The sequence below is a fragment of the Gobio gobio genome (genome assembly GCF_949357685.1).
Source record: "Gobio gobio genome assembly, chromosome: 6".
NCBI classification, from domain to species: domain Eukaryota; kingdom Metazoa; phylum Chordata; class Actinopteri; order Cypriniformes; family Gobionidae; genus Gobio; species Gobio gobio.
This window is the reverse complement of record NC_137102.1, coordinates 1,427,530-1,440,729: the sequence shown is the minus strand read 5'-3', so window position 1 is coordinate 1,440,729 and position 13,200 is coordinate 1,427,530. Positions and strand designations below refer to the sequence as shown.

The following is a 13,200-nucleotide window of genomic DNA, read 5'->3' as shown; positions in this document are numbered from 1 at the left end:
GCATCTGGGACTGGATGATGCTGTCCCGCTCAAGCTGAGGCTGAGCGTTGGCATACATTATGGGTTCTCAGATGCAGCTCGCCGATCGTCGCGACGATCTGGCAGCTAACGAGACTACATTTACATTTACATTTACATTTAGTCATTTAGCAGACGCTTTTATCCAAAGCGACTTACAAATGAGAGCAATAGAAGCAACTAGAACGGTCAAGGGCTACAGTATGCAAGTGCTGTAACAAGTCTCAGTTAATCTAACACAGAACACACAACTTTTTTTTTTTTTTTTTTTTTTAATAAATTAGACAGACAGAAAATGAATCGAATGGAATGTTAAGTGCTATTCTTGATTGGTTAGGTGCTGCTGGAAAAGACGTGTCTTTAGCCGTTTTTTGAAAATGGCTACAGACTCGGCGGCTCGAATTGAGATAGGCAGGTTATTCCACCAGGTGGGGGCAGTCCAGGAAAAGGTCCGTGAGAGTGATTTCATGCCTCTTTGGTATGGCACTACAAGGCGTCGTTCACTGGCAGACCGTAAGCTCCTGGAGGGTGTGTAAGTCTGAACAAGCGAGTTTAGGTATATTGGTGCAGAGCCAGTGGTTGCTTTGAAGGCGAGCACCAGTGACTTGAATTTGATGCGAGCAGCTATTGGCAGCCAGTGGAGACTGATGAAGAGAGGCGTGACGTGCGCTCTCTTCGGCTCGTTAAAGACCACCCTTGCCGCTGCATTCTGGATCAGTTGCAAGGGTTTGATAGTGCATGCCGAAAGGCCCGCTAGAAGAGCATTACAATAGTCCAGTCTGGAGAGAACAAGAGCTTGGACCAGGAGTTGTGTGGCCTGCTCTGATAGGAAGGGTCTGATCCTCCTAATATTGTATAACGCAAATCTGCAGGACCGGGATGTTGCAGTAATGTGGTCAGTGAATTTTAGCTGATCATCAATCACAACTCCAAGATTCCTGGCTGTCCTGGACGGAGTTATGGTTGATGATCCTAGCTGAATGGAGAGATTATGATGAAGTGCTGGGTTGGCTGAGACCACAAGCAGTTCTGTCTTTGGAAGGTTGAGTTGCAGGTGATGTTCCTTCATCCAGGCAGAAATGTCTGTTAGGCAGGCAGCGATACGACCACCAACCGTGGGATCATCTGGTTGAAATGAGAAGTAGAGTTGAGTGTCGTCAGCATAGCAATGATAGGAAAAGCCATGTTTCTGAATGACAGTTCCCAGTGATGACATGTAGATGGAGAAGAGAAGTGGTCCAAGCACTGAGCCCTGGGGAACTCCAGTGGCTAGATGATGTGACTTAGACACTTCACCTCTCCATGACACTCTGAAGGACCTACCTGAGAGGTAAGACTTGAGCCACTGGAGAGCAGTTCCTGAGATGCCCATCTCCATGAGAGTTGACAGGAGTATCTGGTGGTTAACTGTGTCAAAAGCAGCAGACAAATCCAGTAAGATAAGTACTGTGGATTTGGAAGCCGCTCTTGCCTGTCTCAGTGCTTCAGTAACCGAGAGCAGGGCAGTCTCAGTTGAGTGGCCACTTTTGAAGCCAGATTGGTTGATATCCAGGAGGTTGTTCTGTTCAAGAAACGTAGAGAGCTGGTTAAAAACAACTCGCTCGAGTGTCTTTGCAATGAAAGGCAGAAGGGATACCGGTCTGTAGTTTTCTAAAAGTGCTGGGTTCAGAGAGGGTTTCTTAAGCAGTGGGGTTACCCGAGCCTGCTTAAATGCTGTGGGGAAAGTCCCGGTGTGAAGAGAGGTGTTGACAATGTGAGTGAGTGCAGGAGTAACAGAAGAAGAGATGGCCTGAAGGAGGTGAGTGGGGATAGGGTCAAGTGGACAGGTAGTGGGGTGGTTGGAAAGGATGAGTTTGGAGATGTCAGCTTCAGAGAGCAGAGAAAAAGAGGGGAGCGTATGTGTGATGGTTGTTGAGATGTGCGTGTCGGTTTGTGGTGCGGAGAATTGGCTGCTGATGGAGGAGATTTTATTTGTGAAAAATGATGCAAAGTCGCCAGCTGTAAGAGTTGATGAAGGAGGGGGGGGAGGAGGACAAAGGAGTGAAGAGAATGTTCTGAAAAGTGCACGAGAGTCAGAGCAGTTGTTGATTTTGTTGTGGTAGTATGTAGATTTAGCAGTGGAGACATTAGCAGAGAAAGAAGCAAGGAGAGACTGATACAGGGTCAGGTCAGTAGTGTTTTTAGTTTTTCGCCACTTCCTCTCTGCCGCCCGGAGCCCAGAACGATGTTCGCGGAGAACATCAGACAGCCAGGGGGCAGAGGGAGTGGTGCGGGCTGGCCTGGTTGAAACGGGACAGAGGTTGTCCAAGCAAGATGTTAGAGTGGAGCAAAGAGTGTCAGTAGCACTGTTAGTGTCCAGTGCTGAGAACTGAGCAGGTGGAGGGAGTGAGGATGAAACCATAGTGGATAGACGGGAGGGAGAGAGTGAGCGTAGATTACGCCGAAAGGTGATCTGGGGAGGAGTGTGTGTTGTGTCAGGAGTCAGTAGGAGGTTAAGAGTGATGAGAAAGTGATCAGAGGTGTGCAATGGAGTAACTAAAGGGTCGTCGGTGGAGCAGTAGCGCGTGTAGATAAGGTCCAGATGATTACCTGATTTGTGAGTAGCTGCAGTAGATACTCGCTTAAGGTCAAATGAGGTCAGAAGAGTGGTGAAGTCTGCAGCCTGTGGTTTATCAAGGTGAATGTTGAAGTCACCGAGCAGTACCAGAGGAGTGCCATCCTCGGGAAAGTGAGAGAGTAACATATCCAACTCCTCCAAGAAGTTCCCCAGTTGACCTGGAGGGCGATAAATAACTACAACATGGATTTTAGCAGGGTGAGTGATCGTGATTGAGTGTGATTCAAATGAGCAGTTGCCAGATAGAGAAGGGATGGGCTCAAATTTCCAATCCTTTGAAATGAGCAGACCAGTACCTCCGCCCCTCCCAATCGTGCGAGAGGTGTGTGAAAAAGAGAAATTATTTGAGAGAGCTGCAGGAGTGGCAGTGTCTTCTGGTTTGATCCATGTCTCAGTTAGAGCCATGAGACTGAGATGTGAATGAGTGGAAAGAGATGAAATAAAGTCTGCTTTGTTTACAGCAGACTGGCAATTCCAGAGACCAATTGGAATGGACATTAATGTAGCAGAGGAAATAGGTACACTACGCAGATTATTGGGATTACGGCGTCTAGAATGTCCTGAGCGTGATTTACGGGTGTGTGTGGTAATAGTAGAGATTTGGAAGCACATTATGAAAACAGGTCAGACAAATAAACAGATGAAAACAAGCAAAACACAAAAGTGGACAAAGTGGAAGGAAAGCTATACTTAAGTGCCTTGTCGGTGTCCTTGCTCGAGTGGAGTCGCACAGAGTAGAGTCGATGTCTTTACACTCTTCGATCTTCACACGAGGAGGGCTTCACACGAGGGCTGCCGCTTCCGCTGCCGCGGAGTACTGCTCAATTTATACTCACGGTAAGTGTCGTTAGTGAATACAGCTGGTCACTCCCAGTGAAACGCGTTAGCTCGCACGAGGTCAAACGATAACAAACGAGACTACAACAAACGGCCAACTACAGCACACATACAATGTTCTAAACAAAAGTTGAACTACAGATCAAGTGAGGAAAATGAATACAGAAACTCACACACTAGTTGTTCTCCCTGATGTTCGGTGCTTCTCTCTGACACAATGTAAACAGTGCACGCTCTAAATACCACGCTGGCTTATGGCCACGCCCAGTGAAACGCGTTAGCTCGCACGAGGTCAAACGATAACAAACGAGACTACAACAAACGGCCAACTACAGCACACATACAATGTTCTAAACAAAAGTTGAACTACAGATCAAGTGAGGAAAATGAATACAGAAACTCACACACTAGTTGTTCTCCCTGATGTTCGGTGCTTCTCTCTGACACAATGTAAACAGTGCACGCTCTAAATACCACGCTGGCTTATGGCCACGCCCAGTGAAACGCGTTAGCTCGCACGAGGTCAAACGATAACAAACGAGACTACAACAAACGGCCAACTACAGCACACATACAATGTTCTAAACAAAAGTTGAACTACAGATCAAGTGAGGAAAATGAATACAGAAACTCACACACTAGTTGTTCTCCCTGATGTTCGGTGCTTCTCTCTGACACAATGTAAACAGTGCACGCTCTAAATACCACGCTGGCTTATGGCCACGCCCAGTGAAACGCGTTAGCTCGCACGAGGTCAAACGATAACAAACGAGACTACAACAAACGGCCAACTACAGCACACATACAATGTTCTAAACAAAAGTTGAACTACAGATCAAGTGAGGAAAATGAATACAGAAACTCACACACTAGTTGTTCTCCCTGATGTTCGGTGCTTCTCTCTGACACAATGTAAACAGTGCACGCTCTAAATACCACGCTGGCTTATGGCCACGCCCAGTGAAACGCGTTAGCTCGCACGAGGTCAAACGATAACAAACGAGACTACAACAAACGGCCAACTACAGCACACATACAATGTTCTAAACAAAAGTTGAACTACAGATCAAGTGAGGAAAATGAATACAGAAACTCACACACTAGTTGTTCTCCCTGATGTTCGGTGCTTCTCTCTGACACAATGTAAACAGTGCACGCTCTAAATACCACGCTGGCTTATGGCCACGCCCAGTGAAACGCGTTAGCTCGCACGAGGTCAAACGATAACAAACGAGACTACAACAAACGGCCAACTACAGCACACATACAATGTTCTAAACAAAAGTTGAACTACAGATCAAGTGAGGAAAATGAATACAGAAACTCACACACTAGTTGTTCTCCCTGATGTTCGGTGCTTCTCTCTGACACAATGTAAACAGTGCACGCTCTAAATACCACGCTGGCTTATGGCCACGCCCAGTGAAACGCGTTAGCTCGCACGAGGTCAAACGATAACAAACGAGACTACAACAAACGGCCAACTACAGCACACATACAATGTTCTAAACAAAAGTTGAACTACAGATCAAGTGAGGAAAATGAATACAGAAACTCACACACTAGTTGTTCTCCCTGATGTTCGGTGCTTCTCTCTGACACAATGTAAACAGTGCACGCTCTAAATACCACGCTGGCTTATGGCCACGCCCAGTGAAACGCGTTAGCTCGCACGAGGTCAAACGATAACAAACGAGACTACAACAAACGGCCAACTACAGCACACATACAATGTTCTAAACAAAAGTTGAACTACAGATCAAGTGAGGAAAATGAATACAGAAACTCACACACTAGTTGTTCTCCCTGATGTTCGGTGCTTCTCTCTGACACAATGTAAACAGTGCACGCTCTAAATACCACGCTGGCTTATGGCCACGCCCAGTGAAACGCGTTAGCTCGCACGAGGTCAAACGATAACAAACGAGACTACAACAAACGGCCAACTACAGCACACATACAATGTTCTAAACAAAAGTTGAACTACAGATCAAGTGAGGAAAATGAATACAGAAACTCACACACTAGTTGTTCTCCCTGATGTTCGGTGCTTCTCTCTGACACAATGTAAACAGTGCACGCTCTAAATACCACGCTGGCTTATGGCCACGCCCAGTGAAACGCGTTAGCTCGCACGAGGTCAAACGATAACAAACGAGACTACAACAAACGGCCAACTACAGCACACATACAATGTTCTAAACAAAAGTTGAACTACAGATCAAGTGAGGAAAATGAATACAGAAACTCACACACTAGTTGTTCTCCCTGATGTTCGGTGCTTCTCTCTGACACAATGTAAACAGTGCACGCTCTAAATACCACGCTGGCTTATGGCCACGCCCAGTGAAACGCGTTAGCTCGCACGAGGTCAAACGATAACAAACGAGACTACAACAAACGGCCAACTACAGCACACATACAATGTTCTAAACAAAAGTTGAACTACAGATCAAGTGAGGAAAATGAATACAGAAACTCACACACTAGTTGTTCTCCCTGATGTTCGGTGCTTCTCTCTGACACAATGTAAACAGTGCACGCTCTAAATACCACGCTGGCTTATGGCCACGCCCAGTGAAACGCGTTAGCTCGCACGAGGTCAAACGATAACAAACGAGACTACAACAAACGGCCAACTACAGCACACATACAATGTTCTAAACAAAAGTTGAACTACAGATCAAGTGAGGAAAATGAATACAGAAACTCACACACTAGTTGTTCTCCCTGATGTTCGGTGCTTCTCTCTAAACAGCAAGTGCTCTTAGGGATGGCTGGTGAGAGTGGTATGAATCCTCTCAGCCACCTTGACCGTGTATGCTGAGCTGATGAATGTTATGGAACGTGCTACGGGCAGGCTGCTGCTGCCATGTTGGCGCGTTAGAGGAGAGATCGCTCGTGGTAGATTGCACGATCGATTTCTCCTTGGCCATAAACCATCAGCTCAGATGAGCCTTCCATTCCTTCTTGATCTTCTTACAGAGATCGAGAGGGCATGGAAGAATCCATATTCTACCCAATGTTCATCAACATCAGCGTTTTAACTTTGCTGATGTCGAGGGGATAGGGGAATATGGATATGTGTTGAGGCTACCGACTGGCGAGGAAAGTTTGCGAACTTTTCTCGCGTTTCGTGGGCATCAACACTGAAGAGCTCAAACTCTGCCTTTCTAAATCACGTTGTGCTTTAATGGCAGGGGCATACACGGCAGCAGGTCAGGCTGGTGCTGCTTTTCACACCATGGCGGTGTTTCAGGCGTACCAGGCGGACCTGCTGGAGGATCTCGACCAGGGGGCCGGGCTGTCCCCTGAGGCGGTTGCTGAGCTGCGCCGCACCACAGATCTGTCTCTCCGGGCCACCAAGCAGACTGCTGCTGCTATCGGCCGCTCTATGGCGGCTATGGTGGTTACGGAGAGGCATCTGTGGTTGGGCCTGGCTTATATCGGGGAGAGAGAAAAGGGGTTTTCTCTTCGATTCGCCGGTTTCGCCTACTGAACTTTTCGGCACCTCCGTGTAGGCGGTGGTTGGAAAGTTCAGGGAGGCGAAGGCGCGCTCAGCGGCATTTAAGAATAAAACATGCATACCGCTGAGATCCGCGCCCCCACCCAGGCAGGCGGGACCTGGTCCTTCACGGTCTGAGGACCGTAGGCAGGACCAGAGTGCTAGCGTCTCCTCTCGTGCCCCCCCCTCCTTGGAGGAGCAGGGTACAGAGGAGATGGGATTCCCGCTGGAAAAAGGATGTAAGGGAGGTGATCCAGGACAAACGTTCTCAACGAAGGCGTTGGTGATGGATCACTTCCCTTGAGGGCGATTACATCATAGCCCTCTCCTTTTTTCTTTTTAATGACTTTTACCCAGGCGCTTCTTACATCAGGCCTGAGGCGGGCCTATGGTGAGTAGAACTATGTTCTGGTGGCCCGCCCGGACTTGCTCAGTGAGAACGCCCCTTTCAGGCATTCAAGGGCGGTAGAACATGGTGGTGAGAACCGCACAATGAGTCTTCGCTCAGCATGCCGCAGGTGAGAGTGGTCATTTTTGTGTGTTATACTAAAAATATGTATTTCTTACAGACCCTAGGTTCCTGTATAGAGTTGGGTATTCATCAGAGAGAACTGTCTATTCCCCTGCTTAGTTAGGCTTTAACACAGCACCATTATTTGGGCTATGTTTGTGAGCGTGTGTTGGCTTTCCCTGGTTGGTCAAGATGGCGCCAGATAGGCCACCGCTTATGGTTATCAGAAGATGGGCCTCCTCTCATTTTGAGAGTAGTGTTTAGGCCGCCGCTCTTTTCTTTGAAATGTTTGCGGATTACTAGGCGGTAGCACACTTTTCTGATAGAATGTAGTGTTTGTCTACCGCCTAGGGTTACTATGTGTCTTCGGTTCCCTAAGCCACTGCAGGTTGGATTAGTTTGTCTCTGTTACGACTGAGCGCTACGGCGTCAGTTGGTATGTGGATGAAGGAGGCGCGTTGCTGAGGCACCGTCACCTTTTTTTTGTTGTACTTAGATTGGAGGCCTCCTCTCATTGAGAGTCGTTGGTTTTAATAGCAGTCAGTTTGTTTGTCTGGCAGTTATTTCTCGTTTTTTGCGAAACTCGTACAGCTTGTAGGCTTCTACAAGCCTCCCTGGAACGGGTCCCCATAGTAATGGGTAGCTATCATGTGTTAGGCCTCAGCAGGCCTCCATGAAAACGAGCCGTAGGGTCTAATATTACTACAACCCACATTTTTCAATATGGCTGTCCCAGTTAGCAGGAAGGATTGCACCGTTCTCAAGAGTACACGGTGACAGTGGTAGGCCTTATCAGGCCTCTAGTAAGGCAGGTGACAATGCTTAAGCATCAAGGTACTACTAGCCTAGCTGGCTATCAGGTTAAATAGGGGTAATACGCTCTCCTGAAGGTCGGCTGTCAATTGTAGGCCTCAGTAGGCCTCTTGAACAAGGCGCATTATCAGTTGGAAGGCCTCAAACAGGCCTCACTGGAGGTATGTACCGATGTGCGCATCAGGACAGCTAGCCTGGAGGCTATCAGGTTGTAGGCCTCATCAGGCCTCCCCGAAGGCCCGCTGGTAGGTGTAAGGCCTTACTAGGCCTCCTTGAGGGTGAGCTCTCAGGTTGTGATCACTACCAGAAGCAGGTTGTAGGCCTCATCAGGCCTCCCTGAAAGGCCTGCTGTTAACTCTAAGACCTTACTAGGCTTTCCTGAGGGTGAGTTCCCAGATTGTGGTCGCTCTCAGAGGCAGGTTGTAGGCCTCATCAGGCCTCCCTGAAAGCCTGCTGTTAATTCTAGGCCTTAATAGGCCTCCCTGACTCGAACAAGGTAGTAGGCCTCATCAGGCCTCCCTAAGGTGTTCCTGGGGTCCAGTCATCTGAAACAGTTAGCACGCATTGCAAACAGGTAGCAGGCCTCTCCAGGCCTCCCTAAAGGCTGCTTATCAGGTAGTAGGCCTTAATAGGCCTCCCTTGAGGGCGAGTTCCTTAATCAGGATGCTCGAAAAGCCTGCGTAGCTTGACTGTCGAGTCCCAGATGGTGGTCACTCGAACGAGGTAGTAGGCCCCATCAGGCCTCCCTAAGGTGTTCCTGGGACCCAGTCATTTAGCACGTATTGCAATCAGGTAGTAGGCCTCTCCAGGCCTCCCTAAAGGCTGGTTATCAGGTAGTAGGCCTTAATAGGCCTCCCTTGAGGACGGGTTCCTTAAACAGGATGCCCGACTAGCCTGCGTAGCTTGACTGTCAAGTAGTAGGCCTCCATTAGGCCTCCTTGAGAAAACAAGGGTAACCTCAGCAGGCGGTATTGCTGTCAGGTAGTAGGCCTCACTAAGGCCTCCCTGAGGACGGAGTCCCGAGCCTGGATGCTTGGGTTTCCAGCATGGCTTGCGGTTAGGTAGTAGGCCTCTATAGGCCTCCCTGGAATACCCGCTATCAAGTAGTAGGCCCACAGGGCCTCCTTGAAGTTGAAGTTCCTGAGCTAGGCACTTTGATTACCAGTTCTCTGTGAGAACTTGTGGTAGTTGGGCCTATAGCTGGAGGTTACTCGCCAGGCAGGCTCAGCTGCTCCCCTCAATGAGGGTCGTCTATGAGTGCTCAGCCGCCTGAGCCTGGTCAGACGGTCGTAGGCCTCTCATGAGGCCTCCCTGTTAGATCAGTCATTAGGCCCTTTCGGCCTCCCTACTGCTTTGAAACACAAGCACCTGGTAGATCCTTGATTTGAGCAGGCAGACTCCCCTCGATAGCAAGGGTTGAAAAGCACTACGCTGAGTGTTGCTCTCTTGGATAACCCGTCTCTGAGTTCCGGGCTAAGTAAGACTGCCTGTGTTTCAGTCCCTTAGCTTGGACGCCCTTTGGGCACCATCCAGAGGCTCTGTTTTGAACAGACAGGGTTGGCTAAACCAAAGTGTCCATAACACTTAGGGCACCAGGTCAGGCCTCCCTGGTGGCACTCGGGAGAACTTTTTCCCGAGTAGTGACTGGCTGGGGTTCCTTCGGGTCCCCTAGCCACATTCCCTTGAAGGGACCCCTTCGTTGGAAGTAGTGGTCCCGGGCCTTGGAGCTGTCTGGATGGAACTCCACGCAGTGCGTTAGGGTTCCGTTTAGTTGTATAGCTTGGGCTATGACCGTAGGGAGTGCTGTCACTGTCAGCCCAGGACCTGAGGGGGAGTCGCTCAGGTTTTTCTATGAATTACTTGAGTTGACAGTTGTCACTGCCAATGGGCAGACACTCCCCTCAGCATGGCGGCGTTGGTATATCGTTCCCCATAGCGTCAGCTAGACGCAGCGAGAGTTCCCTTTCGAAAGGGAACGTCTAAGGTTACGTATGTAACCTCTGTTCCCTGAGAACAGGGAACGAGCGCTGCGTCGCGTTGCCATGCTTCAGGGCCTATCTGCCATACAGTCCCTTCAGACGAGAAGATGTGTATGTGTTGGCACGGCGCCCTTATATACTTCCGGGTCGCACGTTGATGACGTCATGGGCTGACGTCGGTCAAAGACTTTGCCGTGATTCGATAGTAGCTTCAGACACCAGTCACGCCGAGGGCGTTCCCCATAGCGTCAGCTAGACGCAGCGCTCGTTCCCTGTTCTCAGGGAACAGAGGTTACATACGTAACCTTAGACGTTTATTACACATCCAACACAAGTTATTAATGTCTGATGAATTATATTTGGAATGTTTACTTAGAAATGTCCCATATCTCGCCTGAAAAGAGAAGAATGACCCAGACACAGAAACATCATGGATCCGCCAGAACCTTATATCTGTCAGATTGTGAATGATTCTGGCCACGGTTTCCTGTTTGAACTCTCTCACCGATTGAAGGTTCAAATCTTCTGTAATGTGAGTGAACACTGCCATCTGCTGCACTTTTATTCTATTACTTCACTGAGTACTAATTAGTTTGCATTACTAATTACAGTAGATATTTAAAGGATTAGTCACTTCAAAATGAACATTTCCTGATGATTTCCCTCTCACCATCTCATCCAATGTTCATATCTTTCTCTCTTCAGTTTTTTGAGGAAAACACTCCAGGATTTTTCTGCTCATTCACGAGTTCACACTTACATCAAATTAAATGGAGTAAAGATTATGCGTATTTGGCGTGCTGTCCGGGGGAGGGCTCCGGGCTCGGAATTTTGGCCCGAATCCAGAGTATCCCCCCCATGATAAAGATAGTCTAGAACTAGACTGTATTTTATTTTGGATTGTGTTGATGTCTAATAAGAGTTTATTAAAATCAAAGTGAGGAGATGGGGTGGTGGAGGGATGCTAAAATAAAAACGGTCAACGAAAGAAGGTAAATATGCTGTATATATATACACCTCTTATCAGTGATTAAAGCGATTATCTTGATGTGCTCCACATGTGTTTAATTAGTTTTAATTTTCTGAATGTGCTTCTCCCGAAATTTGTTTATAAAACATCAATAATGGACTTCAATGGGAACCAACGGCTGAAGGTCCAAATCACTGCAGTTTCAGAGGAAGAGCTTCAGAGACTCTGACCGATCCCAGACGAGTGAATTCATCCTGGACAAGTAGTTTGACTGAAGGTATATTTGAGATACTGTTGATTTCTTAGCAGTTTATATCAGATGAAACCTAAGCATCACTACTGACAAATCTGCAGTGTGTAATGAGGTGTAAAACTGAAAATAATGCCACCATGTGGCTGCAGTAATGAAGTTAAATCAATCATATTTAGTTAAATGGACATCTTGAATGTTTTGCTTTCTCAAAGAAACGTTGCATTTATGCGCAAAAGGTTTGTCTTCCCCTGAGAAATGTTGTGTTCTTTGTGTTTCGCAAAACATTTTATTTCTTTGTGAGCTCACGCAATTTCTCTGGGGAATGCAAAAGCATTGAAATATATATTATTTCATGTCCCTTTAGGGACTCTGTACCTTTCATATTCATGACACAAAATGGTTATTTTAAGAATTGGTCACTGAAAGGTTTTTATGACACAGAAAATGGTTCTTCCATGGCATTGCTGCAATTTATTTTTAAGAGTGTAAGGATGTTGTTTGAGGGTTTACAGTAGGCAAGCAATTTACTGTATATAAAATAAAGTAGTTGGGAACAGAGTTACAGTACTTACAGGATCACCAAATCCACAGTTTTGTCCTCTTGTATTGTAACAGAAAGTTTAGCCATCTTTTATAGTGAAAGAGATTTAAAATGAGGAGAGACTAAATAAAAGGGTGACCAGTTACAGGACAAAATATATTCTCCTTCCCTTTATGCATTCATGCCAATTTAAACCTACAATCTTGCCCACAAAGTCATTTGACCATATACAGTAGTCAAGCCCCCCTCATTTATACAGCTCTTTCACAACACAGATTCAAAGCAGCTTTACACTGATGATAGGAAATTAATTTCGTTTTTGAAGAAAAGTTTTGATTAATTTCTGTTGCAAAAGCTGATTAGTTATTTAATTTGGTGCCATTCAAACAACACTATCCTCAATTAAAATGATTTATTTATCTGTACAGAAGAGAAGGAGGCGTCACAGGGGGAGGCTAATCACGGTCTCTCAGACACTTCAGGGCCATGTGTTGGTCTTCTCTGGGCGCAGGTCCACTGTCTGATCTGGATCCGGCCCGGATCCGGCTGACTGCAGTAAACCTCGGGATAAACAGAGAGACTATCATTAGCGTAGATGCCATTCTTCTGATGATGTCACGAGTACATCAGGTGTTATGGGAAGTGTTCCCGGTTCCGGCTGACCTAGTTAATGCAGCCTAACAATCATTTCATTGAAAAAGTGTTTTATGTGTATGCCACAGTAAAGAGATGTGTTTTTAGTCTAGATTTAAACTGACAGAGTGTGTCTGCTTCCCGAACAATGTTAGGAAGACTGTTCCAGAGTTTAGGAGCTAAATAGGAAAAGGATCGACCGCCTGCAGTTGATTTGGATATTCTCTGTATGATCAACTGGCCAGAGTTTAGAGACCACAGTAGACGTGATGGAGTATAATATGTTAAGAGCTCGCTCAAGTACTGGAGATAAACCATTTAGTGCTTTGTAAGTAATAAGCAAGATTTTAAAATGTATGCAATGTTTAATAGGCAGCCAGTGCAGTGTTGACAGAACTGGGCTAATATGGTCACACTTCCTGGTTCTAGTAAGAACTGGAGCTGCTGCGTTTTGGACCAGCTGGAGTTTGTTTATTAGGCGAGCAGGGCAACCACCCAGTAGAGCATTACAATAATCTACAGC

The 13,200-nt window shown here is 46.9% G+C and overlaps 1 protein-coding gene across 2 annotated transcripts; it reads right to left on the bottom strand.

Annotated features, from left to right (window-relative positions):
* Positions 1-292: 292 nt before the first annotated feature.
* Positions 293-4,422, bottom strand: LOC307127686 (uncharacterized protein). Of its 2 annotated transcripts, XM_079819087.1 has the most exons (3): positions 3,405-4,422; positions 1,342-3,349; positions 293-1,143 (listed from the first exon to the last, which is right to left on the bottom strand). In XM_079819087.1, the coding sequence occupies exons 2-3, from the start codon at positions 3,245-3,247 to the stop codon at positions 338-340; spliced, it is 2,712 nt and encodes a 903-aa protein (XP_079675213.1). In that variant the 5' UTR covers positions 3,248-3,349; positions 3,405-4,422; the 3' UTR covers positions 293-337. The 2 variants fall into 2 exon arrangements, with proteins under 2 accessions (XP_079675213.1, XP_079675212.1); XM_079819086.1 differs by having other exon boundaries at positions 315-3,349.
* Between the last annotated feature and the right edge of the window lie 8,778 nt (positions 4,423-13,200).

Coding starts and splice junctions, on each gene's coding strand:
- LOC307127686 (XM_079819086.1), bottom strand. CDS start 3,247: ATGTGCTTCCAAATCTCTACTATTACCACACACACCCGTAAATCACGC.